The 14,242-nt window shown below is 34.7% G+C and overlaps 2 protein-coding genes across 4 annotated transcripts in view; both read left to right on the top strand.

Moving 5' to 3' along the window:
- The window catches only part of LOC109716108 (putative disease resistance protein At3g14460), a 31,399-nt gene that overhangs the window by 635 nt on the left and 16,522 nt on the right, over positions 1-14,242 (top strand). The window lies entirely within an intron of this gene.
- Positions 7,374-10,242, top strand: LOC109716111. 3 transcript variants are annotated; one of them, XR_002217836.1, is made up of 3 exons: positions 7,374-9,155; positions 9,269-9,438; positions 9,865-10,242. XR_002217836.1 is itself a non-coding variant. In XM_020241426.1 (2 exons), exon 1 carries the CDS (start codon positions 7,451-7,453, stop codon positions 9,146-9,148), a length of 1,698 nt encoding a protein of 565 aa, XP_020097015.1. In that variant the 5' UTR covers positions 7,374-7,450; the 3' UTR covers positions 9,149-9,155; positions 9,865-10,242. The 3 variants fall into 3 exon arrangements, 1 of the variants encoding a protein (XP_020097015.1); XR_002217835.1 differs by having other exon boundaries at positions 9,235-9,438; XM_020241426.1 differs by lacking the exon at positions 9,269-9,438.

The raw sequence follows: 14,242 nt of genomic DNA, 5'->3' as shown, positions 1-14,242 counted from the left end.
TCCCGCGCGCCCCCGCGCGCGGGGGGCGCGGGTCGGGTACCCTGGGCCCGCCGTGTCCCCCCTCTCTCTCTACACGCGGGCCCTTGGGGCCCCCGTGTCCCCCCTTCTCTCTCTACCTCTCTCTCTCTCTATCTGCTCTCTCTATCTCTCTCTCTCTCTCTCTCTGTCTGCTCTCTCTCTCCCTCTCTCTCTCTGTCTGCTCTCTCTCCCTCTCTCTCCCTCTCTCTCTTTGTCTGCTCTCTCTCTCCTCTCTCTCTCTCTCTTTCTCTCTTCCTCGCGAGCGCAGAAGCCCCCGCGAAACGCGGGGAGGGCGCCGTACATACTCAACTTTCATTATTTGTATTGATATTAAGGTAAGTTGCATGTTTGGTTCTCAAACTATGAATCGTGTGATATTGTGATCCTCAAATTTTAATTGGTTGTCATTTTTGGCTTGAACTTTTAGAATTTTATAATTAATTACGCCAATCATATAATCAAATTCTGATTAACTAAATATTGATGCATTATTAATGCAAAAATAATTTAGTAGTATTTATAATTAATGATTAGTGTAGCAACCTGTGCGATGCGGCGGATATAATCATATTTGATTAAATTTAATAATATAAAAAATATTTTAAAATATTTAGAATAAAATTATAATTTAATAAAAAATAACGAAAGATAAAAAAAAAAATTATAGGAGAAAAAAATTGTTACATAAAAATCGTACCCCTTTGTACCCTCATTTAGGGCATTTTTGACTAACACCGACGATTTCATGAAGTATCACAGCGCCTTCAACCTCTTTTCGGTAAGTCCATATCTTAGCCGATACTTTGCGTCCTCCGAGACCATTAGAGGAGAGAGATACACACCCTTTGTATAACTATACATTACAAATTTAAGTAGTCGAGATCGAGNNNAAATTGTATTATTATTTTCTAAACTTTTGGTGAAGTTTTACTTTACCTCTCGAACTCTTAAAATAGACATCTAACCCTCTAAATTTTAATATTTTATTCATGTTACTTTTTTCGTCAGTTTTTCGTCAAGCTCCGTTAATGAAAACTGACGGAAGAGAAAACGAATGAAATATTAGAGTTTAGGGTGTTAAATGTCTATTTTACGAGTTTGGGGGGTTAAGTGAAACTCGCAAACTTATGGATTGACTACTAGCTCTCAAGTTAATGATCATACTTGATTTTGAATTTATATATATTTTTTATCCTAAAATAAATCATACAATAATTTATCCTATATTTTATTGTAATAAAATAAAATTGAAAAAAATAAATTAAAGTGGCTTAAAGATAAGAAAAGAGCGATTCTAACTACCTACGATACTCGAACACTCTACTGTTCTAGTGTACTCGCTAATATGGTTGATTTATAAGAGGTGACCTCATTCGGATATAGAAATTTTAATTCTCAGTAATTTTCTATAGTACTCGATTGTCCCTTTTATCTTTAGAAGTATTGTTCTAAAATATTATAAAATATTATTTTATATTTTTATATTAAAAATTTTTAATTGGCTGAAATGAAATACAAAAATTTTATTTTCGGTTACAATACAATTATATTGCATAGTTTCATAAAAAATAAGTGTATTTTCTAATAAAATATTATTTTATATTTTTATGTTAAAAATTTTTAATTGGCTGAAATTAAGTACAAAAATTTTATTTTAGCCTCCAATAAAATTACATTGCATAGTTTCATAAAAAATAAGTGATTTTTCTATAACAATACTTCTAAAGATAAAAGGGACAAACGAGTATTACAGAAAATTAACTGAGAATTAAAATCTCTATATCCTAGTGAGGACATCTATTATAAATCAATTATATTAGCGAGTACACCAGGACAGTAAAGTGTTCGAGCATCGTAGGTAGTTAGTATCGCTCTTTTCTTATCTTTAAGTCATACTAATTTATTTTTTCGATTTTATTTTATTACAATAAAATATAGGATAAATTATGGTATAATTTATTTTAGGATAAAATATATATATAAATTCAAAATCAAGCATGATCATTAACTTGAAAGTTAGTAGTCAATTCATAAGTAACATATTATAATAAAATAATTTATAGTCAAGAGTGCTACAGGGTAAATTGCACTGCTATCTCCTGAACTTTTGGCGAGTTTCACTTAACCCCCCAAACTCCTAAAATAGACATTTAATACCCTAAACTCTAATATTTCATTCGTTTAACCCTTTCCGTCAGATTCCGATTAACGGAGCTTGACGGAAAACTGACGGAAGGGGTAACATGAATGAAATATTAAAGTTTAGAGGGTTAAATGTCCATTTTAGGAATTCGAGGGGTAAAGTGAAACTTCGCAAAAAGTTCAGGGGANTTCGAGGGGTAAAGTGAAACTTCGCAAAAAGTTCAGGATATATATATATATATATATATATATATATATATATATATATATATATATATATATATATATAAAGTTTTGCACATTAATAATAATAACTGAGCTTAAATATTTTGGGCCGCTAGCTGAGACCCAACGAGTTATTATTAATAGCAGATTGAGTTATTATAATTGGTATCAGAACCGTATACCAGTCGAACGTATGAGAGCTAAGTGAATTTTTTTTTTTTGAGAAAAAATGAGAGCTAAGTGCTATGCCAAATAAAGTGCTACACTAATAGATTTAGTGAGAGTCACCTCTTGAATCTATAGAAGCCACATTTAGAATCTCACATTGCCTAATAATTTTTTATTGGGTTTGGATCTGAGGAGAACATCAGGATCTTAAAAGGCGATATACTAATGGGTTTGATAGGAGCCACCGCTTGAATTCATAGGAGTCACCTCTAAAATCTCGTATCACCTGATAATTTTTTATTGGGTTTGGACATGAAGAAAATTTTTATTGGGTTTGGACATGAGGAAAATGTGAGGGTCTTAAAAAGGAGAGTCTATAACGTCGATAGAAAATTAATTTTAATTAGAATATCTGAGACCTCGCATGCTAATAATAATAATTAGGCTTCAAATATTTTGGCCCGTGATTTGAGCCCAACAAATTATTATTGCTCGCGGATCGGATCGTTATACGTATCGTAAAAATTCTGACGAATAAGGGTACAAAATCGAATTCGGTAATTAAATATGGAGAAACATCCAACAATATCTATGTTATAATTATAACATTTCTATTTACAACAGTTATCTATATTTTTATTTGCTCATTGCTATTCTTATACTAGAGTACTGTACTAATGCATCTCTTCTTGGCTTGCCGATGGATGCCTCCTATGTTTACTTCAATCTTTAGATGGGTAAGCCGTAATTAATTAAAATATACATTAATTCCTCTCTTTTGGTACGCAGATAGCTAGATATACACCCCAAATAAAAATATATAATTTATATCCGATCATTCTAATATATATATTTACAAAAAATTTTAAAATTGTAATATATATGTTACTTTATATAAATATTTCATAGGATATTAGACATTTCTTATATTATTATATACTATATTAGTTTTCTTACCATTCATGATTCACCATATATATATAATTAGCTTAACCTCCTTACATAAAACGATTTTTTATTCAATTTATCAAAATCAGAAAAAAAAAAAAAGAATTTTTCCTAATTATCCTTTGTTATTCAATATATATTTTTAAAAAGATTGACAGAGGCAAAAGGCTTCCGGGAGTTGTGGTCTGTATACTGTGCACCATTTTTTGAGGTATATAGATAGTATTGCTAAATAAAGAATAATTAAAAATTTTAGTTAAAAATAATAAATGCCACTTTTTCTCGCGATAAGGAAATGATATTCCTAATTTCAATACAATATTAATAAATAATAGAATAAATAAAGTAATAATAATAATAACTAATAATAATATTAAGAGCGTTATTTCTAACCATAAGAAAGCCTATATTATAAGATAGGATTGCTTAATAATAATCCTTGGCAATCAATTGTCTCTAGTATAAATAGCAAAGCACTTGATGGTTGGTATCCGAGGTCTCAAGTTCGAAACTTAATTAATTTATATTTTTAGTTAAATTTATTTCTAAATAAAATAAATAAAATATGTAACATACTAATTTTTTTTCTAGAAAAAAAAAAACCCAGCACGGACTCAAGTCAGTATAAACTATATATAAGCATCGATAATGGCGAGGGCCTAGCTGAGTCAATTATTATTATTATTAGGGGTAAATTACACGTTTTGTCCCCAGACTATAAGTCGGATGATACTATGATTCTCAAACTTTAATTCATTATAATTTTTTATTTGAACTTTCAGAGTCAGTACAATCAAATGTTACAATTTAATTTTAGTTGACTGAATATCGATGCATTATTAATGGATAAGTGATGTAGTAGTATTTGCGATTAATGATGTACCAATAATTACGACGTTATGTCACTTTTATATCAACTATATACTAGACGGCTAAAATATTACGTGTCTCATAGTTTGAAGACAAACATGCAATTTGCCCTTATATATATCATTATTATTTTTCAGTAGTTGAATAGATTATAAACAATGCCAAGTTGCATCTCTTCTTGACCATGTGAATAGATAGATGCCCTATATGTTTGTTTCATGTACAAGCAATGAATGCAAGAGTCAGTTTTATATATAGCACTAATTACTAGTCTTATCGCAATTCTTTTTTTTAATACTAAAAATTTAAAAAAAATTATTGCGATCCTTATACTGGTGGATTGTAATTAAAATTTACACCCCTAGATAGATGTACACTTGAAACAAAAGTTTGCATGATTTACATTCTATCCTTCCAATATTGATAAAATTGTTTAAACTTTTAATTTCTTTATTTAATAAAAGTTGACAAGACAAAAGACTTTGGATGGGAATGTGTATAATTAATAGGAAAAACTTCAAAAACCCACACTGTAGTTTCACACTTTCTTACTTTAGTACCCTGTAGTTTAAAGTGTATCAATATGCCCTCCTGTAATTTTATTTTTATCTTTTCGACAGCTTTTTTTCTTAATATTTCGTTAAATTATATACAAAAAACTTCAGATACCTATATAGATTTATCGAATATTTATTTTAGTACCTCTTAATATTAATTTTGTCAACGATTTAAGGAAAAAAAAACAATAAAATTGATTAAAAAAAGAGAAAAACGAAACCAAGGGGGGCAAATTGATACACTTTAAACCACATGATACTGGAACGAGAAAAGGTGAAATCATAGGGGGGATTTTTGAAGTTATCCCTAATTAATATAGACCCCAGAGCTCAAAAATTAATTAAAAGAGTATATTTATTAGAGCATAGAGAGCTTATATTATTATAGGGCATCATTGAATAGCATTGCTTTATAATATACTCATGTAAAAAGAGACAAACGTACGTGATTAGTAAGTTGTAATTTTTATGCCTCTAGATTGAACGAACGCCAGAGTGCAGGGATTAATAATAAAATTATTCTCTGATGCCGTTAATTCTCAGCCGGCAGCTACGTACCCAGCTCTCTGTTCTCAGCTTGCTGGCGCGAGAATGTCGGGAGTAGAAGTGCCGATCATATTAGCAGCGCTGGGATGGGTGGCGTCTCCGCTGGTGGCGAAGCTGCTCGCCGAAGGCTACCTCAGCTTAGGCATCAATGCGGAGAAGAAGCTGCGGAAGGTGAGGGACACCGTCCTGCCGGTGCTGAAATCGGTGATCGAGGAAGCGGAAGGCAGCCCGCACCGGAGCGAGGTGGAGGGCTGGCTGCAGAGGCTGAAAGACGCTTACGACGGTGCGGAGGACGCGCTGGACCTCCTCAACTACAACCGCCTCAAACGCAAGGCTGCGGCGGCCGCAAGGAGGAGGAGCAGTGGTAAGAGGCCAAGTAATAATCCGGTACGTTCTTCTTCCTTTTTTCACATACCAAAACCTGTGAAATGGGTGATAAAAGGCGGCCTGGACATGCTGTCGCCTCAAAAAATCAAGCTGAAGCGAAGGCTGAAGAAGCTGAAAAAGATCGCCGGCGAAGCCGAGAAACTCAGCACTTTGTTAGGCGCACAGCCTGAGGCAGCAGACAGCAGGCAGACCATCTCAGTGCCTCCGCAGAGAGTGTTCGGCCGCGACGAAGATCGTGATGAAATCATTCGGTGTTTGGAGATAGAACCTGCAGCAGGCCTCCCTATAATTGCCATAGTTGGTCGCCCGGGGGTCGGGAAGACTGCTCTTGCACAGTACGTTTGTGACCAGTTGAGGAGCGAACTAGGTGACAGACAACATTTTGATCCCATCATGTGGGTCTACGCATCTTGCAATTCCAACGCATCCGAAATTATGAAAGAGATCATACAACGGGCTTCTACTGCAAGCGAGCCTCAAGAAGATCTTGGTAACCTTAGCTCGCTTGAAGCGCTACAGCTGAAAATAAACGAAAAGCTAAACGAGAAGAAGTTCCTGCTTGTGATAGATGATGTTTGGTGCGACGGAGAAGACCACGAGAATAATTGGAAAACACTAAGATGCTTAAGCAAATGTTGTTGTTCGCCGGGGAGCAAGATTTTAGTTACGTCTCAGACGGACGATGCGCCGAGAAAGATTGCTGCTGCTATTGGTGCTGCTGTAGAACACATTGTCCCGTTGGAAGATATGGAAGAGAATTACTTTTCGGATCTTTTCATTCACTACGCATTGCCTAGCGGGGAAATCTTTTCTCACTTAAGAGAAGAGTTAGAAGAGAAATGCAAGACAGTTGCTAAGAAGTTGAACAAGGACCCTACGGCCGCCGAGATGGTCGGCAAGACGATCGCTACGGAGATGGCTCGCCTCTTTCGTTCACAAGGTAATTTGCATGCATATTTGGAAAGGATTGCAGAAGAGGACTGGTCTGACGACAAAACCAAAGCAATGATGTGGGGTTATCGGCATTTGCCTGCACATCTTCAGCGTTGCTTCTCATACTGTAGCCTGTATCCTAGAGGCCACACGTTTGAAGCTTTACAACTGGTCCAGCTCTGGATGGCGCAAGGTTTTATCAAGCCGGATGATCAGAAAAAGAGGATGGAGGATGTAGGCATTAATTACCTAAATGAGTTGGTGTCCAGATTCTACATTCAGCGTCATAACAGAGTCAGCTACTCCTCTGGGGCATATAAGTTTGTCAGCTACTATACGTTGCATGAATTGTTGTATGATCTAGCAGAAAAGGTTTCTCGCAACTATTGTGTTAGAATAGAAGGTGATCGTCAAAGCGAGATCCCGTCAACTATTCGCCATCTGTGCATACCGGCTAACAAACTGAACGAGAATAAGGAGGAAATTTGCAAACTAAAGAAACTCCGCACCCTAATCGTCACAAGAGGGGAAGGCATCAAGTCAAAAGCAGATGGTGTAACCAACATCTCCAACAGCTTAAACAGTTCAGCCTAAAAAAATTGCGCGTGCTGGTTTTGGAGTTAAATCTAGAAAATTTGGCAGAGTTTATAAGTGAAATGAAGCTCCTTCGCATCCTACAGGTATCAAGTACTAGAGAGTTCATGTTGCCAGAGTCGGTGTGTACTCTGTATCAGTTACAGGTGCTGCGAATAAAAAGCGCTAGCTCGCTTCCTAAACGTCTTAATAACTTGGTTAGCTTGAGGTATCTAGAGGCAAATTCTGATATAATTTCGGCGATACCTGACATTCGCAAGTTAACTTCCTTGCAAGGCCTAGAAAATTTTCCGGTGAGAAAGGAAAAAGGATATGAGCTAGAGCAACTACAGAACTTGAATGAGCTTCGAGGATGCTTGCGTATTGCTAATCTTGAGAATGTTGAGAGCAAGGAGAGTGCCATTGCAGCCAATTTGAAAGAAAAGAAGCATCTTGATACGCTCCAGTTGGCATGGCGCGATGGTGAGGACAATGTAAATTCTAATTTGGATGTTGAAATTCTCGAGGGCCTCCAATTGCCTCCCTATCTTACCAGCCTGATGTTAGATGGGTACCGAGGACAGTCATGTCCGTCTTGGCCTGAATATCAAACACGCAATATTCAAGAACTTGCGCTGAGGAGGTGTGGAATGCTTGAAGAGCTCCCACCTATGGACCAGCTTTACCCTTATTGCAGATCACTTGAGCTTCGGCATATTACTATACTTAAAGCAGTACACACCCTTCCTCCGAGGCTTCAAAACATCGCAATATTTCGTGCACCATTTCTCACCTTCGTAACAAATGAAGACCTGCAGTTGAGCCAAGATGACAAGAGATCCATAGGAGAGGTCATGAGGAACAGGACGCAGGAATGGTTCCGACACCAATATAAAGAAGACTTAGTCCACAACGAAAGAGAAATGAGGAATTTCATAGCCGCAATGAATGGCCGAGAGCATAACAAAAGTGTGCCTGCCGCCGATGCGGATATTGCCGCTGTGTGGGGGAGATGGTTGGCGACGCATGAGCGAAAAACGGAATTAATTTACAACAGACAAAATGAGGCCAAATTGCTTTTGCCCTCTACCATTACTAGGCTCCGGCTCGAGGGATGCAACATGACCGACCACGCATTGTCGGTATGCCTACAAAACCTCCCCTCCCTTACGCAGCTGTTGTTAGCAGATCTCAAAATGATAACCCGTCTACCGTCTGCGGACGTCCTTGCCAACTTAAAATCACTCCAAACTTTACGTCTGAGCGACTGCTGGGCTCTCACTTCGCTGGGTGGTATAAGATCCCTCCGCCGTCTTGGAAATCTCCTTCTAATCGGATGCCCCTGCCTGGACATTGAAACTGCTGTGCTGCCGTCCTCCTTGCAGTCTATCCTTTTTGAGTCTTGTGCAGACGCAGATGAAATCCTAGCCAATGCAAATTTGCCACGTCTATCTCGTCTTACGATTACTCAATGTCATACGCAAACGGCATCGTTACAGTTTCGCAACCTCCAATCTCTTCACTCCTTGAGGATCGAGCATTGTTCTGGCCTCTCATCCTTGGTGGATTTGCAGGAACTGCACTCTCTAGAATTTCTCATTCTGCAGAACTGCCCAAAGCTACAATCAGTGGCGAATTTGCCCGGGTCACTCAAGAGTTTACTAATACACGAATGCCCGCTTTTAGAGGAGGGATCCGTAAACACCGACCCGATTTCGGGAGTGCGTTTGCTTGGCGGCATCCCTGTAGATGACAACTACGGAACATGCTCTGTAATGTAGAAAAGAGGTATGTATCGCCTTCCTGTTCTTACAAATTGGCAAACTTTGAATTCCTAATCTTTTTATTCTTTTTTTCTCCTCAATAGTGCAAAAGTTGATCACAGTCTCTTGATGAATCAGCGAAAATCTTGAAGTACTTCAAACTTCTCTACACCTTGCCTGTGTGTTCTGAGATTGGATTTAAAATGATCAACTGACCTAGTTTTGGATTGAAGTACTTTCTAATCACTCGTCTATCTACCGACTAGTATGTGGATGCATTCGCTTCTGTACTCGTCATGCACTTCTATGTAAGCTACTCTTTCAAAATTTTCTCTTTCGGGCCATCAAATGTAGAATCAGTAATTAAGTGCTTGCATGTAATTTGGTTCTAGGATTGGGGTTTATATTGAAGGTGTTGTGATACAATCCTACAGCACTATTCTCTAATCGTTGTCATTTTCGAATCTTAATCCTAAATCAACATGGTTCAGATGCATTACTTCCCTTACTTTAATTCCTACATTTTCAAAAGTGTGGTAAGAAATTAAGTATTTTATATCAGTTCTCTTGCAGTAATTTTCCATGAATTCCAAAATTCAAAGGATAAGATTCATGATCTTGCAATTCAAATTGTATCATTCTAATGTATTTGAACGTTACGTATCAATTTATTTCTCATTGTGCTCACTTTTTAGTGTTCTAATTCTATGTCTGCTTCACCATCTTTTCTGCAGGTAATTGATGATGGGCTTTTTTTTTTCGCTTCTGAAGATTGGGGGAAATAAAATGTTTATTAATGGGTGTTGCTGTTATGTGGATTGTTAGTTGTTGTCAAAGAGTTGGTGTGGCCATCCAAAAGAAAAAAAGCAAAAAAAAAAAAAAAACAAAATGAAAAAAAAAAAAATTGTTAATGGGTATGCTATTCTATATATATTGCTATTGTGTGGATTGTTAACTGGTGTTGTGAGAAAGGGATGTGCTTAGTGTGCCCTCATTGTGGTCATTAAAATGTATTATGTTTTCATCTTTTTTCTGTCTTAATGTATTATTATTATGTTTTCTACAGTGTAAACTAAAGATCATGTAAACCTGAAATTTATGTGATGTTTGTATGTGAATTTGGGTGTTTTAATTTTGTCCTTGTAGTACAACTATACTATATTTATGTTGTTACTGTTAATTTTTCACATTTTCATGGTATTATTGTGCAATAAAGTAAACCTTGATCAAGGGAGATGCCGCAATTTATATATTTTTAGTATTGCCACAGATACTACTTTTAAAGATCTTTATTAAAAAAAATTAATAATGTATGTGCATTTTAGCATTGTGACGCGCAAATTGTACGGTTATAGACTTATGTACCAGTACTTTATGTGCCACATGCAAATTAATTTGTACAGTACAAACTAACAAATGATGAGGTATATGAACTACTCTATATTATGAAATTAATTAAGGCCTTCTCCACAAAAAATTAACAGCAATAGAAATTTAATCATGTCTTTTTATGTTTCTGTCGTTAAATTTTATTGCGATTGCCTATTAATCGATTAATTAAAATTGCGTATATGTGAATGTCAGAATTTTGCAGAGCTAATAGTCATTGACATAACTTTATAGCTCATCTCATATTATATATCATATATATTTCGATAGTCCACACACAAGCGGAAAGATTCGTCTTTTTCTTACACAAACAAAACTGACGTTTCAAGACATACACTGCAGGTCTGATGAAATATCTTTGTCCAAACATATATATATTAATATATATTATATATGATGAGCCATAAACTTATGTCAGATCTACTATAGCTTTACCGCAAATCTGACATGTCACGTCACCAATTTTTAATTATGTCAAACCGGTTGAGCGCCAATATTTTACTGCTAATTACACGCGACGTCGATCAAAATTCATGGAAACCTCATATGTTGCGCGAAATTATCGCATGACTTTGTTATTCAAATAAAGCAGTTTTGAGCATCAGATATATACTATCCGTATGCATGGATTCATAATCACGTGTACACTCATTCAATGCGGGGTATTGTTTCGCCTTGTTTGATAATATGATATGAATTAGGAGTTTTGAGTTGGAAGTGCTATCGATAGTAAACGCGACTTATATTGCCACTATTAATTTGTTTTTTCGCCTAATGGAACCTCCAAATCAATCGATCGGTATCATTGAAATAATATATACATTAAGTATTTAGAAATGAAATTTTATAATTCTTTTCGATATTATACCTAAATGATCAAAAAATTTCAGAATTTATAATTTTTAATTAGTCGATATCAGATCGTTTTCTTCGTTTAATAGTTTTAAAAATATTCAATTAATTGAATTTTGTTTGAAAATTTTGTAACTATTTAGAAGAAGATCTACATTTCTCGATCTTTGATACAAGATTCTTTTATCACACTTTTAAAGAATATTTTATTTTCATGCCGTTTATTTTTATGCACTTGATAGACAAAAAAATAATACAATAAAGTATGAAAATTAATTTTTAGATGCTTCAAGTGGTATAATCATGTTCACGTTGGCCAATCATCATTTGGATGCCCATCATCAGAAAACAAATAAATGACAAGAACATCCGTTTGTACCAGTTAGCATTTCAGATCAACTCAAAATTTAGAATGCTAATATATATATATATTATATATATATATATATACGTATATATATATATATATAGAATTACTGGAAACTAGCAATTATATAATAGGTAAAATGCTTTTATTTTGCTATCACAGTTTTTAAACTTGGTTATGAAAAATTGTAGTGTTAGGATATGAATTAGTCAGTAGAGTTTGTGTGGTTCCCCCTAGGGTTGAGTGGTCCTCACTGGGCTTATTACTATTTAAATCCAATGGTTAGAAAGTCATGAAAAGAGTTGGTATCAATCGGCTAAAAAATGGTACTAATAATGCGAATTTTACTACTAATAGTTAGCCCACATCAACTATAATAGTATATATTATATATATATATATATTAATAATATATATAGGGTCCAGCTACTATACTATTATGAGTACGATCGCTCTCGTACTCATAAATCATTTTCGATGATAGAGCTTTCGAATCGACGATCCATACCGTTAAACGTTATTTACAGCATTTAAAACTTCTAGAAATCAAATTTTATAATTTTCCGACATCATTTACCTTAAGATAAAGAGGTCACAAATTTTTGATAATTTTTAATGGTCAATATGGGATTCTTGCTAGTTTAACGGTGTGAATGAATTGAAATTTGTTGAATTTTTGATAGAAAATTCTATTCACTACCTAGATAAAGTTCAATAACTCCGATCTAGAATTGAAGGATCCGATCATCCTTTTTTTAGGACGTCGTTCGATTTTGACCGTTCATTTTATCCCTGCTTGATGGACTTTATTATGATTTAAAAAATTTACGAAATTTATTTTCTAGAAGTTTTAAATACTCTAGATCATATTTAAAAGAGTGAATCGTCGATTCGGAAGCTCCATCATCGAAAACAATTTATGAGTACGAGGGCTCAAATGCTCATAATATAATAGTAGCGACGGCCTATATATATATATAAAATAAAAGAAGTTGCTCCAACTATTTAACTTAAACTTAATTTTTGGTTGGATTCGATCCCATTAACCAAACACATTTTGGGTCACTAATAATATTTAGTAGAAGCCTTAACCCAGCAGGAGCCTTAACCCAGCAGATTTTTTTTTTTTAAGAGATAGGTAGCACGCTATCCGTTACGTTAATTTCATTTAAAAATAAACTTAGCTAGAAATATGAATCAACTAGGATTCAAACTTGGGCCTCGGATACCAACCACCAAGCTCTTAGGAATGGTCGGTAACCCAGCAGGTTTCAGAACAACTTTTGAGGGAGTTGCTATCTAGAGAAGGTAGTATTTGTTGTCAATGTTCACTGACTCAAGTCAATAAGAAGGTATAGATTAGTATTGGTATTATTTGTCGACTTGTGCCGGTACATTTTATATCTTAATTATAAGAAAAGATTTTATATATATATATATATATATATATATATATAAAAGGGCGATGGCTAATTGTGTCAATTATTATATATATTATATTATATCATTATCAGGGTAAATAGCACGTTTGGTTCTCAAACTACGAGTCGAGTGATGTTTTGATCATCAAACTCTAATTTATTATAATTTCTGATTCAAACTTTTGTAGAATTATTACAATTGAATCCTCCCGTTAGCTTGTCTAGTACCATCTGTATTCAAATTGTATTTTCTTATTTACAATTCAATTTATATAGTTGACTAAATATTAACGTATTGTTAATATAGAAGTGATAAAGCAGTATTANGGAAGCTCTATCATCGAAAACAACTCGATAGTAAAATGCTCCGTTTACTATCGAGAGTATTCTAGCTCAACTCTATATATATATATATATATATATAAGGGCGACGGCTAATTGTGTCAATTATTATATATATATATTATATTATATCATTATCAGGTAAATAGCACGTTTGGTTCTCAAACTATGAGTCGAGTGACGTTTTGATCATCGAACTCTAATTTATTATAATTTCTGATTCAAACTTTTTTAGAATTATTACAATTGAATCCTCCCGTTAGCTTGTCCAGTACCATCTGTACTCAAACTGCATTTTCTTATTTACAATTCAATTTATATAGTTGACTAAATATTAACGTATTGTTAATATAGAAGTGATAAAGCAGTATTAGGATTAATGATGCGCCAATAATTACAATGTTATATTACTTTTACATCAACGATATGTACGGTTCGAGGACCAAGCATCACATACCTCATAGTTTGAGGACTGCGTAATTTGCCCTTATATATCATTATTATTTTACGGTAGTTGAGTAGATTATAAACAATATTGCATGGCAAGTTGCATGAGTAGGTTCTAAAACAATGGCAAGTTGCACCTCTTCTTGTCCATGCTTAATAGATGCCTCCTATGTTTGTCCCATGTAAGAGTAATTCATCCAATGGTCGGATCAATTTAATCGCACTAGTTTTATCACAATTCTATTTTTTTTAATACTAAAATTTCATAAAAATTCTTTCGATCCTTGGATATAG

The sequence above is a fragment of the Ananas comosus genome, linkage group 10, assembly GCF_001540865.1.
Source record: "Ananas comosus cultivar F153 linkage group 10, ASM154086v1, whole genome shotgun sequence".
NCBI classification, from domain to species: domain Eukaryota; kingdom Viridiplantae; phylum Streptophyta; class Magnoliopsida; order Poales; family Bromeliaceae; genus Ananas; species Ananas comosus.
The sequence above is the reverse complement of the archived record's forward strand: the minus strand, read 5'-3'. Positions and strand labels throughout refer to the sequence as shown.

What these genes read in the sequence shown, in the direction of transcription:
- LOC109716111 (XM_020241426.1), top strand. Translation starts at nt 7,451, where the DNA reads ATGAAGCTCCTTCGCATCCTACAGGTATCAAGTACTAGAGAGTTCATG.